General features: G+C 37.3%; 1 protein-coding gene and 1 non-coding gene across 2 annotated transcripts; both read right to left on the minus strand.

Moving 5' to 3' along the window:
• Positions 1 to 1,114: 1,114 nt before the first annotated feature.
• Positions 1,115 to 20,068, minus strand: EREG (epiregulin). The gene is made up of 5 exons (XM_023758644.1): positions 19,838 to 20,068; positions 9,102 to 9,188; positions 7,159 to 7,282; positions 6,390 to 6,539; positions 1,115 to 4,414 (listed from the first exon to the last, which is right to left on the minus strand). Exons 1-5 carry the CDS (start codon positions 19,881 to 19,883, stop codon positions 4,333 to 4,335), a joined length of 489 nt encoding a protein of 162 aa, XP_023614412.1. The 5' UTR covers positions 19,884 to 20,068; the 3' UTR covers positions 1,115 to 4,332.
• On the minus strand, positions 17,176 to 17,339 carry LOC111827138. Its single transcript, XR_002830650.1, has one exon. It is a non-coding gene; the product is annotated as a U1 spliceosomal RNA (small nuclear RNA).
• Positions 20,069 to 20,094: the final 26 nt, after the last annotated feature.

A 20,094-nucleotide genomic window follows, 5' to 3' on the forward strand; every position in this document is an offset into this window, starting at 1 on the left:
GCTGATGTATTCTTTCAAAAGTTACTCCTTAGTAAGGTATTTATTCTTTTCACTTTATTTATTTAAAAATGTTTTCAATTACAGTTGACATACAATATCATGCTAGTTTCTAGTGTACAACATGGTGATTAGACATTCATATAACTTTCAAAGTGATCACCCCATTAAGTCTGGTACCCATCTGACACTATACATAGTTATTCACATACACATATTTTTTTAAAGGAAAAAATAAGTCTTTACTTAAAATAAATGTTCTGTGAGCACAAAAATTCTCTTTTAAAATAAGAAGCTGTTCAATGAAGTTATTTATGTTAGAATTCAGCATATTGCCACTACTTTGCTCTCTAAGTCAGTGGTTCTCAACCTTGGCTGCACATTAGAATCACCTGGGAATCTTTTTAAAATCTTGATTTCTGGGCCAGGTTGAGAACCACTGCTCTAAGTGAAATAAGTCAGTCAGAGAAAGACAAACACTATATGATTTCACTTATATGTGTATTCTAAAAAACAAGATAAATGAACAAACCAAACAGACTCAAAGGTACAGACAGACTGATGGTTGCTAGAGGGGAAGGGGGTTTAGGGGAAGGGTGCAAAACATGAAGGGATCGAAAAGTACAAATTGGTAGTCCCAGAATAGTCATGGGGATGTAGAGTACAGCATAGGAAAATATAGTCAATAATATTGTGATAACTAGGTATGGGGCCAGGTGGGTACTGGAAATATCAGGGGAATACTTTGTAAAGAATATGATTAACCACTATGCTGTACACCTGAAAGTAATACAAAATAATATCAAATGTAAAAAAAAATGTTCTTCAAAATAATATCAGTTATTTTTTATTAAACAGGGTATCTATTTTGTTTGAAATACTCTTCTTTAATATTCTAAATACTCTTTTAAAATACTAACACCTAGAATTTTATAAATAATGTGACTTTTATATTTCAAAGAAATTTTTTACTATGGTGGGCAATAAAATGTGATAAAGTTATATATTGCTTTCCCAAACTAAGACCATATGTCTTTATATCTAACCACATTGTAGTCCTGTCACCGCTTTTAAGTCATAGCATACATTATGAGGAAAAAGAAAGAGACTATATTGGTAAAGTTTTTATGCACGGCTTTATTTTTCAAATTTTTTTTCCATTTCTCAACAAAAATAAATAAGCATTAATAATATCTTGTAAAGTATCTATATTCTCCTTCAATATCTTAAGGTACACAATTATCAAAGCTGATATTGAACACAAACAAATTGATACAATTCAGTACTCTGATAAAATTCATTATCAAATAAGTTACTTTAATCCGCGGGCAATACAACTTTATGTTCCATAGCATCTTTAATATAAACTGTATACCAAAATGGCTCTTCAACTTTAAAAAGTGCAATTACAGAATACAAAAAAAAGCAAAGAGAAAAATACTTTTAACATCGTACCAATTTGAATAACAGCTATGTTTTAGGTAAAATTTTTCTCAAATTAAAATATTACAAAGTACTCCAGAACACTGTTTATATAAGCTGTTACTCCCTTTTCTCCCACATAAGTAAGAGTAGAAAAAAACTGAAAATATTAGGAAGCAAAATAAATGCATTTTTTCCAAGTCTGTAGAATGGATATTGCAGCAAAAATGACAAAGTGGATCAGACATTAGCTTTTACAAACTGCATTATTGAAATCAATAGAAATTAGAAACTAGTATTATGCATTTGTTGTATGAAAATATATTATCTGACAGAAATTGATTTTAGCTTTTTCCCAGACCCAAAATAAAAATCTGAGTTAGACTAGTCATGCTAGTGCACCATTTCTCCCATTGCTTTGACATTGGCAGAAAGATGAGAGCAAAATAAAAAATGTCTAGAATGGTAGTGATCTATTGTACTATAAATGTTCAATATATATTTATATATATACATATATACACATATATCTCAATTTTCAGGTAAAACCTTTAGTACTAATCATAGTACTTATGTTCTTGGCTATAGAGTATGTTAAGCGAGTTACATTATTGTATGGTCTTGGTAGGAAGCCATGAATGATCATATATACATATATACATTGGATTTACATTTGTTCTCAATATCTTGGCTATGAATAGCCCCTTCTAGAAATATAGTGAGAAATCCGTAAAATAAGGAAGACAGACTAAATGTGAGCCAACATATTTCCATTGCTTATAGGAAACATGAGCTGATAGTAATAATTTTACTTCTATTTTTGCCTAGCATTATCCTCATTAAGGCAATTATTTTTTACTTACTTTTCATCCACAAAAAGCAATCTGGGTCCTACCTTTTGATTATTTAACATGTATTTCTAAATAAAGATTTAACTTTTACGGGGGCTGGTTTTATAAACATCCTTAAATGAAGATTTAAAACACACCTAACTACTTACAATTAGTGATGCAATATGAGTTGAGATGCTTCAGATAAACCACTATGACTCCCTTCTTGTCAGTAAAATTAATGAATTGAAGCTGATTTCTTGGTTAGTCAATAAATACTCTGAAGCAATGCAGATCACTTACAATAGGCAGACCTTGTTTACAGGTGTCAATAAGTATGTATAGGATTTAAAATGTGTTCTTACACATTTGACTTCAGCTATATTAGATGGCAAACAGAAATATCCTTTTTGAGCTCACTGAATTTTATTTTACTTCTCTTTATCTTGTTTTTAAGTTTTATATATTTTTGATAAAGTGACAAGTGATTATAATTTGATTAACTGAGCTCACATGTACCTGTGTGTTTGTATGTGAATATGCACACAGACACAAATAATTTGTTCTCCTAATAGTAAAGAACCAGGTTCAGGACTTTGGATAAGCACCGTGTGAATGCACCAGGCTATATAATGCAGGGGTACATGTGGAAGCAAGTCCTGGCACCTGGCACCTCAGAGGTTAGCCATCACTTATTTTATCTTTGTTGCCCTAGCACGTCAGGACAACAAGTGGGAAAGAATAGACCCTCCCTGATCAAGTGTGTGAGGCTGAGAAACTAAAGGTCTACATTCAGCGAGATAGTCTCCCTGCGACCCCCAGGTGGTAACAGCCGTGACTCCTTATGCAGTTGCCCCAAGCATCCTTACTAACTCACTGAGACCATAGGCTCTGAGCACAGGAGAAACCATAGTCTCTTCCCCAAAATAAACAAAAGACAGAAAATAAGGCCCTGCTTTCATCCCAGTCTTCATCAGAAGGAATGAATGGTTAAGTCTAAATTGTAAAAACTTTCAAATGTGTTCATTTGGAAAAATACATTATGGCTTATTTTTTCTTGTTTTCCCCGGGTTCTGCATCAGGATATAATTTTAAATATATAATTTCAAATTCTACAAGAAGCTACTTACTTTATTTCTTAAGTTAAAAATTTATTCGGTAGAAAACAACTATTTCTGTCTTTAGACAATATATATAACTATTGTCTTGTACTTTAAAATAATGATTAGTCCATCAAATTTTGGACTATGAGTTAACCTTAGAATTCAACAAAATACTTACAAAAATAAATACTCTTAAAAAGAAGCTGTAAGTGTGGATTTTTTTAAAAAAAATGTCTCAGAAGCAAGAGTTGCCTCACATAAATGCTGTACAAAAAAAGGAACTTTGTGAAGCTATAAAAATTTCTACTATTTGCATAAAAGATGGTATAAATTGGTTCGTTTTCCTTAAGGAGAATCTGTTAGACGGGTGACAAGTATCCATAGGAGCTGTGGGTTGGAATAAGGAATTGTCCACTTCCCCTTTAAGCAGGTAAACAGAGTTATAGCTGAGGATGGGCCTGGAGGGAGCAGAGCTCTCCCAGTTTGTTTCAAATGTGTAGTGTTTAGCACACGATCTGTATTTGCTTCTCCCCAATTCCCATTATATCATTGTTTCAATATATGACACAGTGGAGTCAAGTTATACATCAAACTATGGTATAAACAAACCAATCATCATTGCTTTGAGGAGTGGAAAAATATACTTATTAAACTGATTTGACCATATATTTAGGCTTACAGCAATCTGCCCTTTGCTGACACTTCCCGAGCAACTTTTTTGTAGCAGACAAATAAGTTTGAAGCTTTCAATAAAGCACTTAGCTCAAGAAAAAAAAAATATCAATTTTCTTTCTATATTAGTTTGTGTACATTTACAAATAGTTTGTCAAAAATAAAACAGAAGTAAAAAAGTTTCCAAATATATTAAAAATATACCATTGTTGACTTAACACATGACCCAACATAAATATTATTAATAAAATAGGAATATTAACAACAAGCTTGCTGTGCATCCCGGCCCTTGAGCTTGGTGGCGCCACTCAGACTTGTGGCAACGCCAGGTCTCCTGAGGTCACCCTTTCATACTCCGTCCTTGACTTTTTACTTTCTCGATTTCTGTACCTGGAAATATTCAGAAATGAAACTGTTAGCACTGCAATTAACAGTAATGAGAACAAAGTGTGTTAACAAAAGGAACACATATATGGTCTCAAAAGGTGCATCCGCATAGTGTTTCCAGAATGACAAAGGTGAATAGGTTTAGGTTGGACAAGAAAAAAAAAGAGAGAAGAAGAAATAACATTCTGTGGTCAAACAATTTTTTTGGGGGGGGGGGTGGACTTAAAAATTGGGGGAGGAAATGGTGAAACATGGTTAAAGGAGACCTCAGAGGCCTTAACATTATCTTGAAAATTGTAAAATTTCAAGAGCATGTGACCACATTTAAGCCTCATTTGTTTTTGTTTTTGTTTTTTCTTCCTCTCTCTCTCTCTCTCTCTCTCTCTCTCACCTTTGTTTCCTTCATCTCTACCTACCTACTTAAGAACTAGTATTTTGAATATCACACTATATTATTACATTCTACCCATCACAATGATATAATGCTATCACCAATAAAAATTAAAATAACTAGGATTTATCAGACACCAACTAGGTTACTGACAATGTTCTAAGTGCTATACATTCATTATATTTTATCCTCACATTTACATTGCCATCTTCATTTTACAGCTGAAGAAAGTGAAGTACAAATAGGTCACATAACCTGGCCAAGATCTCCTACATAGGATTCATTAATCTATCACCATTTATTTTGTGGGTTTTTTAAAATATATTTTTATTGATTTCAGGGAGGAGGGGAGAGGGAGAGAGAGATAGAAACATAAATGATGAGAGAATCATTGATCGGCTGCCTCCTGAACGCCCCTTACTGGGGATCGAGCCCGCAACCCAGGCAGTGCCTTGACGGGAATCAAATCCGGGACCCTTTAGTCTGCAAGCCAACAGTCTATCCACTAAGCCAAACTGGCTAGGGCTATCACAATTTAGAATCATCTTTCATTCAAGCTATCTTCCAAACATTTTGGGTTTATTTTCTACCCATTTTGGAATGAAGCATATAGCCTATGCGTAGTGGAAGAATTCATTAAAAAGCCTTCGTTTAGACTCAGTCCTGCCACTTGTCAACTACACGAGCTGGGGCATGTCAGGTGGCCACTCTGGACTTCATTTTCCCATCTTTACCACGGAAAGAACTGTAGTCGAAGACCTTCCAGGTGTATTTCAGATTTAATATCTAGTTCTGTGGTCATAACTAATTAGGAAGGCATTGTTATTTGGTGAATACTTAAAATCAAACATGGGCAAAAAAAATTAATCTTATAAAAGTAGCACACTTCAGACCATCAAAAGTGGAAGTTCACTACTTTCATAAAAATTATTCAAATGTACATGGAGCGATTTGTAACAGTTCCAAAATGGAGACATTTTAATAGCACCTGTTAGGATGTAATTCACACTGCTCCCACACCCTGGTCCTAGCCGCATGGCATTGTACATGAGGACGGGTGGGACTGTTCTGCGGACTGACCTGAACCACTTTTTAAAAGTAAGCTTTTATCATTGCCTGGAAACTCATTTCTATTCGTCTGCCTTAAATTTTAAGACCCTAAGTTTCTGGGGTTATTAATTTACGATGCTGTATTTTATGAAACACAAAACTGGACCCAATAAATTAAATACAAGTGCCTAAGTATAACACTGGCATCATGGCTTATGGCTTATTTCCTATTTATTATCATCTTCAATACTGAGTTCTGTAATTAATGTAGGATAAGGAATTCTCTCTGCATTTTATAAGGAACTGATACTCCCAAGTTTCACACTCCCTATGCATAAGGTCACATAGGTAATAAGTAACTGAGATAATCGTAGAATCAAATCGAGATGTTCTGCTACTACAACTTCTCCCTAAATAAAATCAGTGCAGAGTCTATTTTCTCCCTCTAAAGAATACTTTGTCCATGTTTTTACCCAGTTTAAAAGTCTGTATTGTATAAAAGTGACTGATAAAGACAGTGTAGAAGCGCTGTCTTACCATCTCCAGAAGTAGTATATGGAGCCAGCGACGAAGAGAAGAACGAAGAGAATAAGAATCACAGTCAGAGCCACATATTCTTTGCTCAAGGGTTGTTGGACCGTTAAAAAGAAGTGCTCACACCGGAGACCAGCATAACCCACCTCACACCTAAAGGGAAAGGCAAGAAAAAGATCAATAAATGTTCTCAAATCATGGCTGCGGCTTAGTTTTGTAAGAACTAATCTCACACTATGATGCAAGCAATCAACAAGGTTTGGCAAAAGATGCATTCAAAGCCTGACCTAGAACCAGGCCGCTAGATACAAAGAGCCCCATATTGCTCTCAAGCTAAATTGTGGTATGAAAATGACAGTCCAGTTCAGCAGCCAGGTGACTGTCCATCTGGAATAGGGTTTTGTAAGTTTTTCAGGTTTGAAGTGCTTTTTGTCTATATCAGTGGAATCAATTCCTAAAACAGTGGTTGATAACTATACGTCCAGGGGCAAGATTAGAAGTTGACCTGCTATTGTGGCACATGTGAGAGGAAGGGATCTGAACCCCTCCCCAATCTGTACCCCTGAAGTATCTGTACAATTTGATAACTACTATTTGCCCCCTAACTTTTTTAAAAAAACTTACTTAATAAAGTTTTTAATCGGACATATAAACTGTATGCTCATAGTACATATAAACTGCTCCCCATGGAAATATAGAGTAACTTCAATAAATAAATAAAAATAGAGAAATCTAGGTTAAAAGATGTTGTTTGTTTGTTTGGGGATATTACCTGCAGTATTTTTCACTCATGTCCACCAGGAAGATGCACTGTCCATGCAAACAGTAGCCATTCATGTCAGAGCTACACTTTGTTATTGACACTTGAGCCACACGTGGATTGTTTTCTGTCTTAACTGTAAAGAAAATGGAGAGTTGAATATATTCTGTTGCCTTCTTGGAAGCATGAATCATCCTTTAATAATAGTATTCACTGATCTGCTGTGATGAAGCAGGTCAGGTACCAATCAGTAGAGACGAATTTTCAGGAACACGGAGTCACTCTATTATCACACTCCCTTATCAAGAGACAACACCTGAGTCCAAAAGAAAGTGGCCAACAGACTAAACCAGACAGACCTGGGGATTTAATTCTCAAATGACAACATGTAAAGGTAGAAAAGGTAAGTTGAGGGACACAAACACGCACACACACACACATTATTACCCTCCACAATTATTCACTTAACCAAAATTAGTCCAATTTTTTTCAAATCTCAAAATAATTCTGAAATTCATTATTCCAAAAGCAATTTTAAACTGAATACATTAATTTATTTAAAATAGTTTAATTCTATAATGGCTTGTAAGCTAGTAAGGCTTGCTCCGGTGTGCATTCCAGAATTGTTGAGGTTACCATCAAAGAAATCAACCAAAGCCTCCCAACATCTCTAACAATTAGTCCTGAGCATGAACTGGATAAACCCCGAGTTACTGAGGCCAGTTATAGCAATGGAAATAGGAGCTTTGTTAGAGACAGTGTTGCAGTTTACATGTACAATTCACTTTAGAATATTTTAGTTATTAAAATGTGAAGAATGCTCATGACATAATTTAAAAAAAAATAGCATCTTGATTGCAATACTCTAGTTCAAATAATCAGAAAAGGGAGAAGAAGGCAGACCAGACCTCCAGAGAGCACCGTGATGAAGGCTGACAAGAGAGAAGGTGAATTTTTGGAAAATATCTTGGTTCCTCAGATAACTCTGGGCTCAATAGCTCAGGATAACCCTTGACTCAATGACTCAACAACCTTTGACTAAATATAAAGCAAGTCTCTCTTGAACCCCCATCAGAGTCCTCTAGGGTCCTTGAGAGAGACTGTGCATCCACTTATCTTTGCATCCCTAGGCCTAAACACTGTGTTTGTGTTTGTCACAGTAATCCATGAATGTTTTCGAATGAGTGCTGTGACTACAAAGACAGAACATCACTTGTTCCTCTTTCAACAATAAAATGAAAATACATTGATGATCTACTGTGTACAAAGTTTCAGCTTGAGCCACACGTGGATTGTTTTCTGTCTTAACTGTGAAGACAGTTTTGCCTGGGATCCAGCCTGTAACAATGGTTTCTCAGCAAAGCTCTGGGGAATGGCGCTAAGGCAGTGGTTCTCAACCTTCCTAATGCCACGACCCTTTAATACAGTTCTTCATGTTGTAGTGACCATAAAATATTTTCGTTGCTACTTCATAACTGTAATTTTGCTACTGTTATGAATTGTAATGTAAATATCTGATATGCAGGATGTATTTTCATTGTTACAAATTGAACATAATTAAAGCATAGTGATTAATCACAAAAACAATATGTAATTATATATGTGTTTTCCGATGGTCTTAGGCGACCCCTGTGAAAGGGTCGTTCGACCCCCAAAGGGGTCACGACCCACAGGTTGAGAATCGCTGTTCTAGGGAATCTGATTTTCTTGTTCCTTATCTCTTCAAGATCAAGTTTTTCCATGTAACTAGAAACACAGTCCCTCTTCCCTCAATTATTTCTTTGTATGTTTTCCAGGTTGCTAGCTCATAAGGGAGTTAAAAAATTCGTTTGTTAACACAGTAGCTATTTCCCTTCCTCCCCCCCCCACTTTCATATGTATTTATAGTCTTTGAGTTTGCATTTCTGTTAACAATATGTAATCCTCTGAAGCGCTGTTGATAAAGTTGGGCTTACCTAAAGCTGTGCAGTTGTCTTCAGATTCTCCAGGGATACAAGAAGGAATCACAGTGGTTCCAAGAACTAGATGTAGAAGATGAAAACCTGTTTATGGGGAAAAAATCAAATATGTAATTAATGCTTCAAGGAAAAAAAGCTTGGTCAGATTTCCACAATAATGCAGCATTTAGAATTTGATCCATTGAAACCATAAAAGAAAATCATTCCTGGAAACAGGCATATAATTGAAAATGAACCCCCAGGTCTTAGGTCCAAGGGTAATAGCTTTGGCATTGTATTCATGGTTAGCTACAGATTTAACCTGCTTCAAATCTTTCACAGGAACCTTTTCCAAGACCTGATTTTGAAGTTTGATATCCTAAGAAGCTTAGAAATTCAAAAATTGTAGGATTTCTAATGTTTTATTCCATGTTATACTTGAAGCAATGCTCCAAGATAGAACCTATCACAAAAGAATGATTCAAATAAGAATTAGGTTCTACTTATGATAACAACTATGCAGGACTCTCTACCTAAGATATATTCCTTGTTGACCTAAGTGCCTAAATTCTAAATTACTCTTGCATTGTAAAATGTAAGCTAGGCAAAGTCAGGGTATATCTTATCTAACTCGGAATGCACACACGTACACCGAGCCGTAGGAACACAGTTTCTGTCAGCCCAGGAAGCATTTGAACATAGCGTTTCATCCTGTATCTCCAACAAAAAGGCAAATATTGGAAAACAGGCACCAGAGTGACTCAGGTAGTTTCTTCATTGAGTAGAAAGCATAAGATGAATGTTTTTAATTGCATAGGTATTTTCTAAAGAGAGTTTAGTCTCATCTGTTTAATAGTCAGATATTTGTACTACAACCACTCTTTCCATTCTTATGAGTAATTATTATATAAATATAAATGGTGGCCGAAACCGGTTTGGCTCAGTGGATAGAGCATCAGCCTGCGGACTGAAAGGTCCCGGGTTCGATTCCGGTCAAGGACATGTACCTGGGTGGCAGGCACATCCCCAGTAGGAGATGTGCAGGAGGCAGCTGATCGATGTTTCTCTCTCATCAATGTTTCTAACTCTATCTCTCTCCCTTCCTCTCTGTAAAAAATCAATAAAATATATTAAAAAATATATATAAATGGCGGTGTTAGTGGTAACATTGGCAGCAGTTAACATTTCTTGAACACATACTACATGCAGGGATGATTCTATCCTCCTTGTCCTTATTATCTCATTTAATCCCCTATGGACTCTTAGAGGAAGATACTAGTGTTGCTATTAGACATATGAGAAAACTAAAACATAAAGAGTTTAAGCAACTTTCCTAAGGGTACATAGTCTTGTTGTGAACGGGGCACTTGCAGAATTTGGAAACAGACAACAATGTTAGCGTATAATAGACATCACATGGAACAAACAAGGGAAATGTAATTGAAGCAGATTATTTAATCCCAAAGGGAGGCAACAAAAGGCAATCCTGGGAGAAAACTTGAGCAATGTATTTCCCTCCCTTGGAGTTTTTGGAAGAACTAAATAAAATGGTATTTTTCTGAAATAATGCCTAACATACCAGAGATCACCAGAGATGTCCCTTCAAAGTCAACCTCTAGTCTCTAATGTTAGCAGTATATACAGGCAGTGCCCTCTACTGGTCTGTACCAAGATTACTTTCTTTTTCTCCAAGGAGGCATGGATCTGTTAAGCAAATTGCATATTTTCTGTGTCAGCATCATAGTTTGTAATTTAATGTTTCACACTTGACACTTCTAACAATTCTGTGAAGTAGTTATTAGCCCCAAACAACCTTAGTGCCGTTAAATTAAATGTCTTGTCCAAGACCAATTATCCAGTGACCATAGAAGATAAGAATCAGAAATGTACCTTTTGACATCAAGCCTCATAATCTTTCAATGATTTGAAAATACTTTTTGAATATTAGAGCTACCACCCCCCCTTCTGTATTTCTACAACAATGTAAATGTTGCCTCAATTACTATTATAAGGGGGAAGGAGGAAACCATCTTTCTTAAATGAGAAAAACAAAAAATGGCTCAAGTTTGGACTTTATTGTCAGTTGAGCAGAGATGAAAAAAGATTACTTTGTCCACATAGTTTTTCATGGAGAATGAGCTAGAATCTCATCCAAGTCCATTTTGTTCTACATCTCAATATAATTTTGCCATGCACTTTAACGACTGAAGAACTAAACCCTTCAATGTATACAGTCTGCTCAACTCAAACTGAAGTTCTAAATAAGTATTTTTACATCCTTGACCTCCTAGTCTTCCATATTTCTCCAACCGAGGAGTGCTTGGGAGGTAATGTCACTAATTCTCCCACCAGGAAAGGGGCAGCCAGGCTCATTGAAGCTCATTTTTTTATCCTTTGCAGGAATCAGAAACTAGCCTCTCCTGTTCAGGATTGCTTCCAGCTGCAACCTGCGACGGTGTTAGAATCCAGCTAATGGTTTGGGGGTGTTGCTTCTCGGCCTTTTTTTTTTTAAGGATTTTAGCAGTTGTTCATTTTCCCACTGTTGGGCACTTTGTTCCACTTGGTCAGGCCACAGGTGAAATATTTGTCTTTGTGAACTAAAGAATGTTCAGTGCAGGGCGTGCCTCCACAAAAACTGGGCTCTCCTAACCTGTGACACTCCCTTGGACATAGTCCATCACTCGGGATGGTTTCTGTGAGACTCACGACGTTAATCCAACATCCGGGTGTTTTACAGAAGAAATTGTAAATAATTTTAAATGCTACTCTCAAAAGCAAGTGTGTAGACTCCAGTTCCCTCGCGAATGTATGTAACCAATAAGATAGCAAAACTAACTCTCAATCATGTGTCCATCTGCACAGCTCTATTGCTTTAAAACAGTGGTTCTGAAGCTTCCCTCCACCTCACCTCTGCCCCAGACCCTTGCAAACTGGGTTAAAGGAGTAAGTGGAGGTGATAAAAAAAAAACTGAAAAACTCCACCATGAAAGATTCTGATATCTACAATCCTGTACCCTTAAGAATCACTACTCATTACTTTAAAGTCATACAGGAAAGGAATAGATGCTAACGTCATATCCATATATTTCTTTAATCTTATAGTTTTTCATGACTTTAGCATCATAACTTTAGTGTTATCTATACTAATAAAAGGGTAATATGCTAATTAGACCAGATAGACCAGAGGTCTTCCTAACATTCTTCTGGATGTCCTTCTGGACAAAGCTGAAGCGGCTGAGAGGGCCAAGAGCCAGCAGCACAGGAGAAGTGGTGGCACAGGCCTATTCAGCGCAGCGGGCCCCTTCCGCAGAGGCAGCAGGAAAAGGGGCTGCGCGGTCCCGGTTCCAGTGTTGCCCCTTCTGCAGAGGCAGCCACAGAGGCAGTGGCACGGCCGCGTCCTGGTGCCACACCTCCACCGAGGCTGGATGGGGTGCGACCTGCTGTGCCTCAACCTCTTACAGCCCCTCCCTCAGCTGGCCTGGCCCCAGATCGCCCCCCTCCCACAGGTGGGTGGGGGATGGGGCCAGCACTAAGAAGTGAGGGTTGAGGGCCAGCAGCCATGGCAGTGGCAGCAGCAGAGGGTTGATGGGGGTGGTGCCTTCCCCTGGTCAGCCGGTCGCCTCCCGCAGAGGGAGGCCAGACTGGGGAGTGGGCCTAAGCTATCAGTAGGACATCTCCTGAGCGTTTCCAGACTGTGAGAGGGGGCAGGCCAGGCTGAGGGATTACCCGTGCCAGTGCATGAATTTTCATGCACCGAGCCTCTAATTTGAACATAATGATCTCTCTAAGATTCAACTACTTGGGTTTGGATCCTTGACCAGGGGCCCTGCTAAGTAAATAATTCACTATGATACTAAAGATTTTGGATAGTGTCCGTGTGTGAGAAAAACAGGTCTAGTGGCAAGTTCACATTGGTAACTAAAACACGAGGAATTCTGCACAAGGTGAAAAGGGGTAAATGATTTGTGAACTCAAAATTAGCAGGTGAAATGTCTGTTTCATTACTGCTGTAAAAATCAAAATCCCTTTAGAGGTCATTTTTTCTGTCAAACTTCCAAAGGGGTTTTAGGATCCTGAAGCTCACCTATTCATCTCTCTACCTTCACCTTTCAAAGACTGTGTCTCAGTGAAATCTCAACTGCGCCAGCAGGAAGTGGTGTTGGTGACTCACAGGATACAAACCACCTCTACCCTGTGAGTCAGGGCCTGGGCCTACACCCTTACACAATATTGGGGACCGCACGCGTGGGAGAGGTGAGTGGCATTACCTGAATGGGGGTAGCACTAAATGTTGTGGGCCCTGGAGCATTAAGAAGTGCTTGCCCAATAGCAGGAGGAATGCCAAATGTCAAACGTGTCTAATTACATCTGGTTTCTTTTGACCTTGCTTTTTTTGCCCGCACTGAGGGGCTCATCTAGAAGAAGGCAGGGACTTGGTGACTAGCCTACCAAGTCAAGTCAGCAAAATCAATTGCAGTTCCGGAAATAAATTGGCTTCCCTTTTTTCTCCCTTTGAAAAAAAATCAAGCACATAAAAATGACCCAAAATAAAATGAAATGGGTTACAGAATGAAAGGAATGCAATTTTTTTCTCCCTAATTTTACCTTTTATGTTTAGAACAGAACACCAAACTTATAATAAATTGTAGTATTTGCCCAGCCCAAACAGGTAGTAAAACCTGTTTTATTCACATTTTTGCTTTGGTCACATGTCAATCTACTCATGGACTGCTAGATTTCCACCTCTTCCATGGTGGTCTATAACTTTAGCATATGTGTGTAACACAGTAGGCACCTTATGTCTTGTACACTTTGAAAGAGTGAATATACCTTCACCATTTCCACATGCTTTTGTTTTAAATTACATTCCACTATTAGATGAGGTCTTGCTGCACCTTGGTTAAAATAACTGGAAAATCTTTATTACATGACATAATGTAAAACACTACTGGCAATACTTTACAGTAACATCCTACTTTTCATATACTTATAAATAATTTTGTCTTTGTTTCAAGCAACCCCTCTCTTCTTATAGGTTTTCAATGTTAACTTTTCAACTAAACTTCATTAAAAACTAAATGTAAAAACCAATTAAAACTACTTGAGACCAAACAGAATGAAACCAGAGGTGGATATGATAATGGTTTCAAATAAGTATTTCTTTTAATTTTGACACTAATAGATAGCCATAGGATCCTATTTGTCAAGGGAAAAGGAAAGACTTCATAGGCCATCTTTTTTTTTCAATTCAGAGGCATTATACCCTTCAATTTTGGTAGTAATTTCTAAATCATACTTCCAAGTGCTCATAATTAGTCATACAATACTACACTTAAAGCCATTCAAATCAAGAATCAGTGTGTCAAAATATAAGGGATTAGTTTATTTCACCCTAAAATAGATTTAAAGATATATCTTTTTCATGATAGAAATCTTCTCAGAATGCAGGTGGATGCATATCACCTCTTGTATAAAGGGTACAATGCTATTAATCTCAGTGTTTGGAATTTTGTGACTAAAGACCTAATATGGGGCATGCATTCCCTAAAAGCCAGATATATTTCTAGAATATTATTTCAAATGTTTTATTGTACATTTTTCCTTCCAAGATAATGTCATATGGAAGGATCTTTATATAACTTTTTTTTAACCTTGACTCCCTTCCATCTTGTTTCTCACACCTATCCCTATAGAGCCAATTCAGAAATATAAATTACTATTACATTATTGTTTCAAAAGAAACATCTCCTAAAGGGGCCACAGTTTAGATTATGAGTGTTTTGCCATTTGCCTTCTTTTCATTGTGGTCATATTGTATGTGGCCTGAAGTTTTGAATATGTAATGGCATCTTTAGAAACAATGATTATTATCACATGCATTCTTTCTAAAGACCTAATGCCAAAAATGAATTTGCAAAAGAACTGAGTCTTAATCAGCGAGCTTCAAAAAAAAGGGGGGAAAAAATAAGTACACAAAGGTAACATTAAAGTCTCAAAGCTAATTGCTTTTCATTCAGCAAGACTGCATACTGCACCTAGCACACTTGAAGCTGCTAAAAAGTTGTACTTTGTGAAAATATATTTTTGTTAAATTGGAGATTTCAGCTTCAGTAAGAAGCATAAATGCAACCGTAGTATAATGCTAGGATGGGAAGAACTTAGTTACGCCCAATAAATAAAAAAGGAGACTAGATTTGCCTATATTTATTTTTAGTAACTACATGTCTCAGATTCTATTTGTTCAAGACATATTTACTGAGGGTTTTCTGTCTGTGAGATATTGAACAAGATGCTGAAAGGAAAATTGGTGGAAAAGATAGAGCTCCTGTCCTAAATAGAGTTATTGGGCTAGACACCTGGGGATGAAGAGGACAGGAGAGAACTCATACATGATGTCAAGTTCCTGGCTAGACAATACCAAGGAGGGTGGTGCCATTAAAAGAGTAGGACACAGGCAGACCAGCAGGTTTGCAGAGGCTCTTGGAAATATGGTAGACATGAACGGAGAACATAATGAGTGAAGGAATTTGAGTATGTAGTTCATATGTCACCTATTTACACTTATTAGGCCCTTAGGAATACAAATCTTAAATAAAAGCGTAAGAATTGAGTTGATGGCGTCTATTTGAAATTCATCTGAGGGAATATGACCTTTAAAGGCATAGGAGCCATTCAGATGTCTCAAGGGAACTAGTATGAAATGGAGTATGATAGAACTTCAGGAAATAGGTAATCAAGAGTGATTAGAAATGGCCAAGGAAATTCATGAAAAAAGGAAGTTCAGTGTTGTCTGAACCAATAGGTAGAATTATAAAAGGAGGCATGGGGTAGTCAGCAAAGCAATTACATATGAAGAAAGTCTGAGTGACACCATCATAAATAGGATTCATCATTATTCAGGGCAAATGGTGCTAAAATCAGCAATAAAAATTGCTCAGTTGACTTTTTTAACACTAGAATTGGTTTTATGCTTGCATCTGGCTTACCATTAATATTAATTTTATTTGTCTTGGTAACTCAAGCATTGATTATTCAAACTTTGAATTATGAGTGCTAGTGGAAAACCCATTAGGCTAGTGATTCTCAATCCAGAGTAATTTTGTCAACCAGGGACATTTGGCAATGCCTGGTGGCATTTTTGGGTGTCACAACTCGGGGGGGTGGTGCTACTGACATCTAGTGGGTAGAAGCCAGGGATTGCTGCTGAACACCCTGCAATTCATAGGAAGACTCCCATAAAAGGATTATCCAGTCCATAATGTGAATATGGCCAAGGTCCCCAAACCCTGCATTAGAGACAGGAGGGATGGAGTCTAGTTGTAGCTCAGAAACTAATTTTATTTCCCTGCAGCTGAGATTCCTTTTCTCTGAAAATAGAGACCTAGGAATGGAGTAGGTTAGAGGGGGATGGAATTTAGATTAAATTACTTACTCTAAGGTCCCTTTCATTTCTAAAACAATACTTTTCTTTCTTTTACTGACTATTCATCATTCAGTCATATCACTGCCCAATTTCTCTCTCTCTCTCTCTCTCTCTCTCTCTCTCTCTCTCTCTCACACACACACACACACACACACACACACACACACACACACACCACACACACACACACACACACACAGTGTGTAATTTAAAATATGCTTAAATTTTTTTAGGCATATCATCACTGAATACAGACATGAATGGGGAAATGTGGGAAGAACAATTATTAGGTTTTATAGAACAATTATTAGGTTTTATCATAAACAACAAAGTTGAATTTTAAAGAACTACTGCTTAGTCTTAAAATATTTAGCTTCTCAAGTACATTTCCGAAGAACAGCTGGCTGAGTCAAAACATAGTGGTGAGAATTCTAAAAGTATCAAGCTAATCATGCATCCAACTAACATTTATTGAGTGTTTAATATTAGTGTATCACAGTGTGAATGAAAACAGACGAATGCAGCACCAGTAAGGAGAAACAGGGCTAGATGCACAGTATTACTTGAAAAGGGCAGGACCACAGGAATGGGAGAGGTACAAGGGGACTGGGGGACAGGCTGCACATTTATTTATGTATTTTTACTTTATCTTATATTGTTTATTTATGCCAGGGGAGAATGTGAACACAGTCCCCCACTTCCACAAATTGTGCAATCGAGTTTCCCACAGTTGGGGACGTCTCAGGGGTCAGCACATCTGGGGTGTAATAGATACCCCTGGTCCTGAGAAAACCATCTTTGTGACCATGGTATCTTCCCTGTCAGGTAAATCTATATACTTCTTTTTGAGTGGTGGGAGAAGAAAGGTGGAGGGGGTTATCAGAGAAAGCTTGACACTTTTCTCCAGACTTAAAGAATGAGTAGGTCTTTCACCAAAAGTGAAGAGTGAGATAGGGTCGTCCCCAGCAGAAGGTCCGCACATTAAAAAATGAAGCCTTATGCGAGGGATAACACTTCTTTTTAAATTTGTTTCCTTGTTTAAAAAATGTGAATAATGCTACCTTTCCTGGTTAAACGAGAGTTATAAAGTTTAAATGAGGTGTTTTATAAGAAAGCACTTAATGATGATGATGATGAAAATAGCTCTAATTTTAAAAGTATTTTTTATTATTTTCTAATATTCAATTTGTTAATTCCATATACAATAACCTGGTGACATAGTTATTATGATCTCCATCTTACAGCTGAGAAAACTGAGGTTCACAAAGGAATAAACCTTTCTGGAAGTATCAAATAAAAAACTGGGGTGTGAACCCTAGATTCTATGTACTATCTATGTCTTTTGATTCAAAACTATCAAATTTGACATCTATAAATATGTATATTTTTATATATGAGAGTGAGACTTTTTTCCTGATCTGGAGGGTTTGCAAGAGGATTTGCATTTAACTCACTTTCATGCCTCAAATTTAAAATTCAGGATTTTTGTCCTAAAAAAGTTAAGGGTTAACATTTTTTCTGGACAATTATCAAGTCATCTTGTGTGTTATAGATAGAATCCTAGTTAATAAAGTCATTACTTTAACCTAGAATGTCACAGAACTTTTCTTTGCCCTGTAAGTAGACACCCAGTCTTTCATAACACATTGCCAGAGGACACTGAGTCTGCCATATTACTTCACTTGTTAAAGCTTCCAGAATTGCTATACCAAGGGGATGGCTGTCAGGGTGCTCCTCCCCAAGGATATCACAGCTTTGGGGTGTCTCACCATTGTCTTCCTTCCTAAGAAATGTTCCCAGCAGAAATTACAACCTTATTAGTTAGACACTTTGCATAAGTCTATACTCAGGGTGAAGTCTTACAGATGAGGAAACCACACCTTAATTTATAGTCTGAAGAGGATTTCTTACATGACATTTGTATCTTTTGTGTGACCATTAACCAGGAAATGGGAGATTCTTGGGCAAAAATGGACAGAAGACATTTATTCTTGCCATTTACTCTAGTTTCTTTCCTGAGCCTTAGTTTCTTCATTTGTCCAACTGGGCTATTCATACCAACCTCATACAGTTACTTTAAGAAGTAAGTGAGATGATATGTATAAAGCACCTACCACACAACATGATTGGCTCACAGTAGGCATTTGGTAACTGTTAGTTCCCTTCCAAACTCCTAGATTTGGCCCCCAATGTGGAACCACATACCCCAGTTACCCAAGTTGTTCATATGGCCAGGTGATGTGGAAGGCAGCTGGGTACCTGGGTCAAAACCCAGACAGGAGAGGCCTGTCGTCATGTTTTCTGCCTAGAGGTGTCATCTCAGGTGTGCTAACATTCAGGCAGCTCACGAACTCTCAGGTCAACAGAAAAGATCCGAGGAGAGCCAATGTCTCATTGAGATCCATGCTTCCCATATTTTCAAGAAAATAAATGTTTATTCTGCTCAATTCTCTGTCATTGTGCAATGAGGTACGCAGAAATTGTCTTGGAGATATCATTCAGGAATATACTCAAAAGTCCATTTGGGTATCAATGAAAATGCTTTATTTTAGATCAAGAGCCCCTAAGTATCAAAGAGACATGTGAATTCCACAAAATGGAAATAATAAACAGTTTGCTGAAATCTAAAATAAATGAGAAAAGTCATTTGGGAAAAGTTTTTCTAGATTATATTTTTGTTGGGGAGGGGGCAATTTCAGAATTAACAGATGACCTTACCTTTTTCCCGGTGCTTAGAATAAAACTATTCTAAGTTTTAGAATAAAACTATTCTAAAACTATTCTTTTCCAGGTGCTTTAGAATAAAACTATTGGACTTGCATACCTGCATAGAGTGTGGAGAAATGATATAGAACTTCAAACAGGAACTTTCCTAGTGGCAGAGAAATATCTGAACACACTGGGAAAACAGAAACTGACCTAGCTCATTTGGAAATGGGCTTGGCAGCTGATGAAATAAGTGAACTATAATTAAGTAATGCAATAAAGGAGTTAAGCACTTTCATGACAACAAAAACACACACAACATAGGTGGGTAGTAACCAGGTTATTCATAGGCTCTTGCTGTCTCAAATTAGAATATTTAATGACTGTCCCGGAACAGACACTTGGCATTGTTCGGATGCAACCTTACAGGTGAGGGGGGAAAGCGCTAAGCCATTGTGACCTCTAGGTTAAGCTCTAACTCTAGGAAGACTGTCACCTTTCCAATTTTATTATTTTCACAGAGATTTAAACACAAAGACAGCAAAGCCACATTATTTACTAGAGAATCTTCTACCAAGTCCTTAGCACAGTTCTGGTAGAAACCAGACATCCAGTTTCCACTTACATTCCTGAACTTGGACACGTTCCACTATGCGTAGCATGCATTTCATTAGGTCTCAACCCCTGAGATAAGGCGTGTCGAAATAACAATTTAACTGTCACATCCTGCACAGGTAGGTAGGTAGGTAGGTAGGTAAGTAGGGGAATTCGCCTCATTGCGCGTCCAGAAAGAATGTGAGACTGGCAAGTTTTATTTCCTTATTTAAATCTTCATATGCAACTCCAAATTCCTCTTCAACTTTAAGGAATGGAGAGAAGCCA

The sequence above is a fragment of the Myotis lucifugus genome, unplaced genomic scaffold (genome assembly GCF_000147115.1).
Source record: "Myotis lucifugus unplaced genomic scaffold, Myoluc2.0 scaffold_136, whole genome shotgun sequence".
Lineage (NCBI taxonomy): Eukaryota > Metazoa > Chordata > Mammalia > Chiroptera > Vespertilionidae > Myotis > Myotis lucifugus.

Bases quoted from the DNA above. Each gene is read 5' to 3' on its own strand.
- EREG (XM_023758644.1), bottom strand. From the start codon at position 19,883: ATGAAATGCATGCTACGCATAGTGGAACGTGTCCAAGTTCAGGAAT. The intron at 9,189-19,837 runs GTAAGTGGAAAC...CCCCATAAACAG, and splicing joins ACGTGTCCAAGTTCAGGAAT to GTTTTCATCTTCTACATCTA. The intron at 6,540-7,158 runs GTAATATCCCCA...CTTTCCCTTTAG, and splicing joins ATGAGTGAAAAATACTGCAG to GTGTGAGGTGGGTTATGCTG.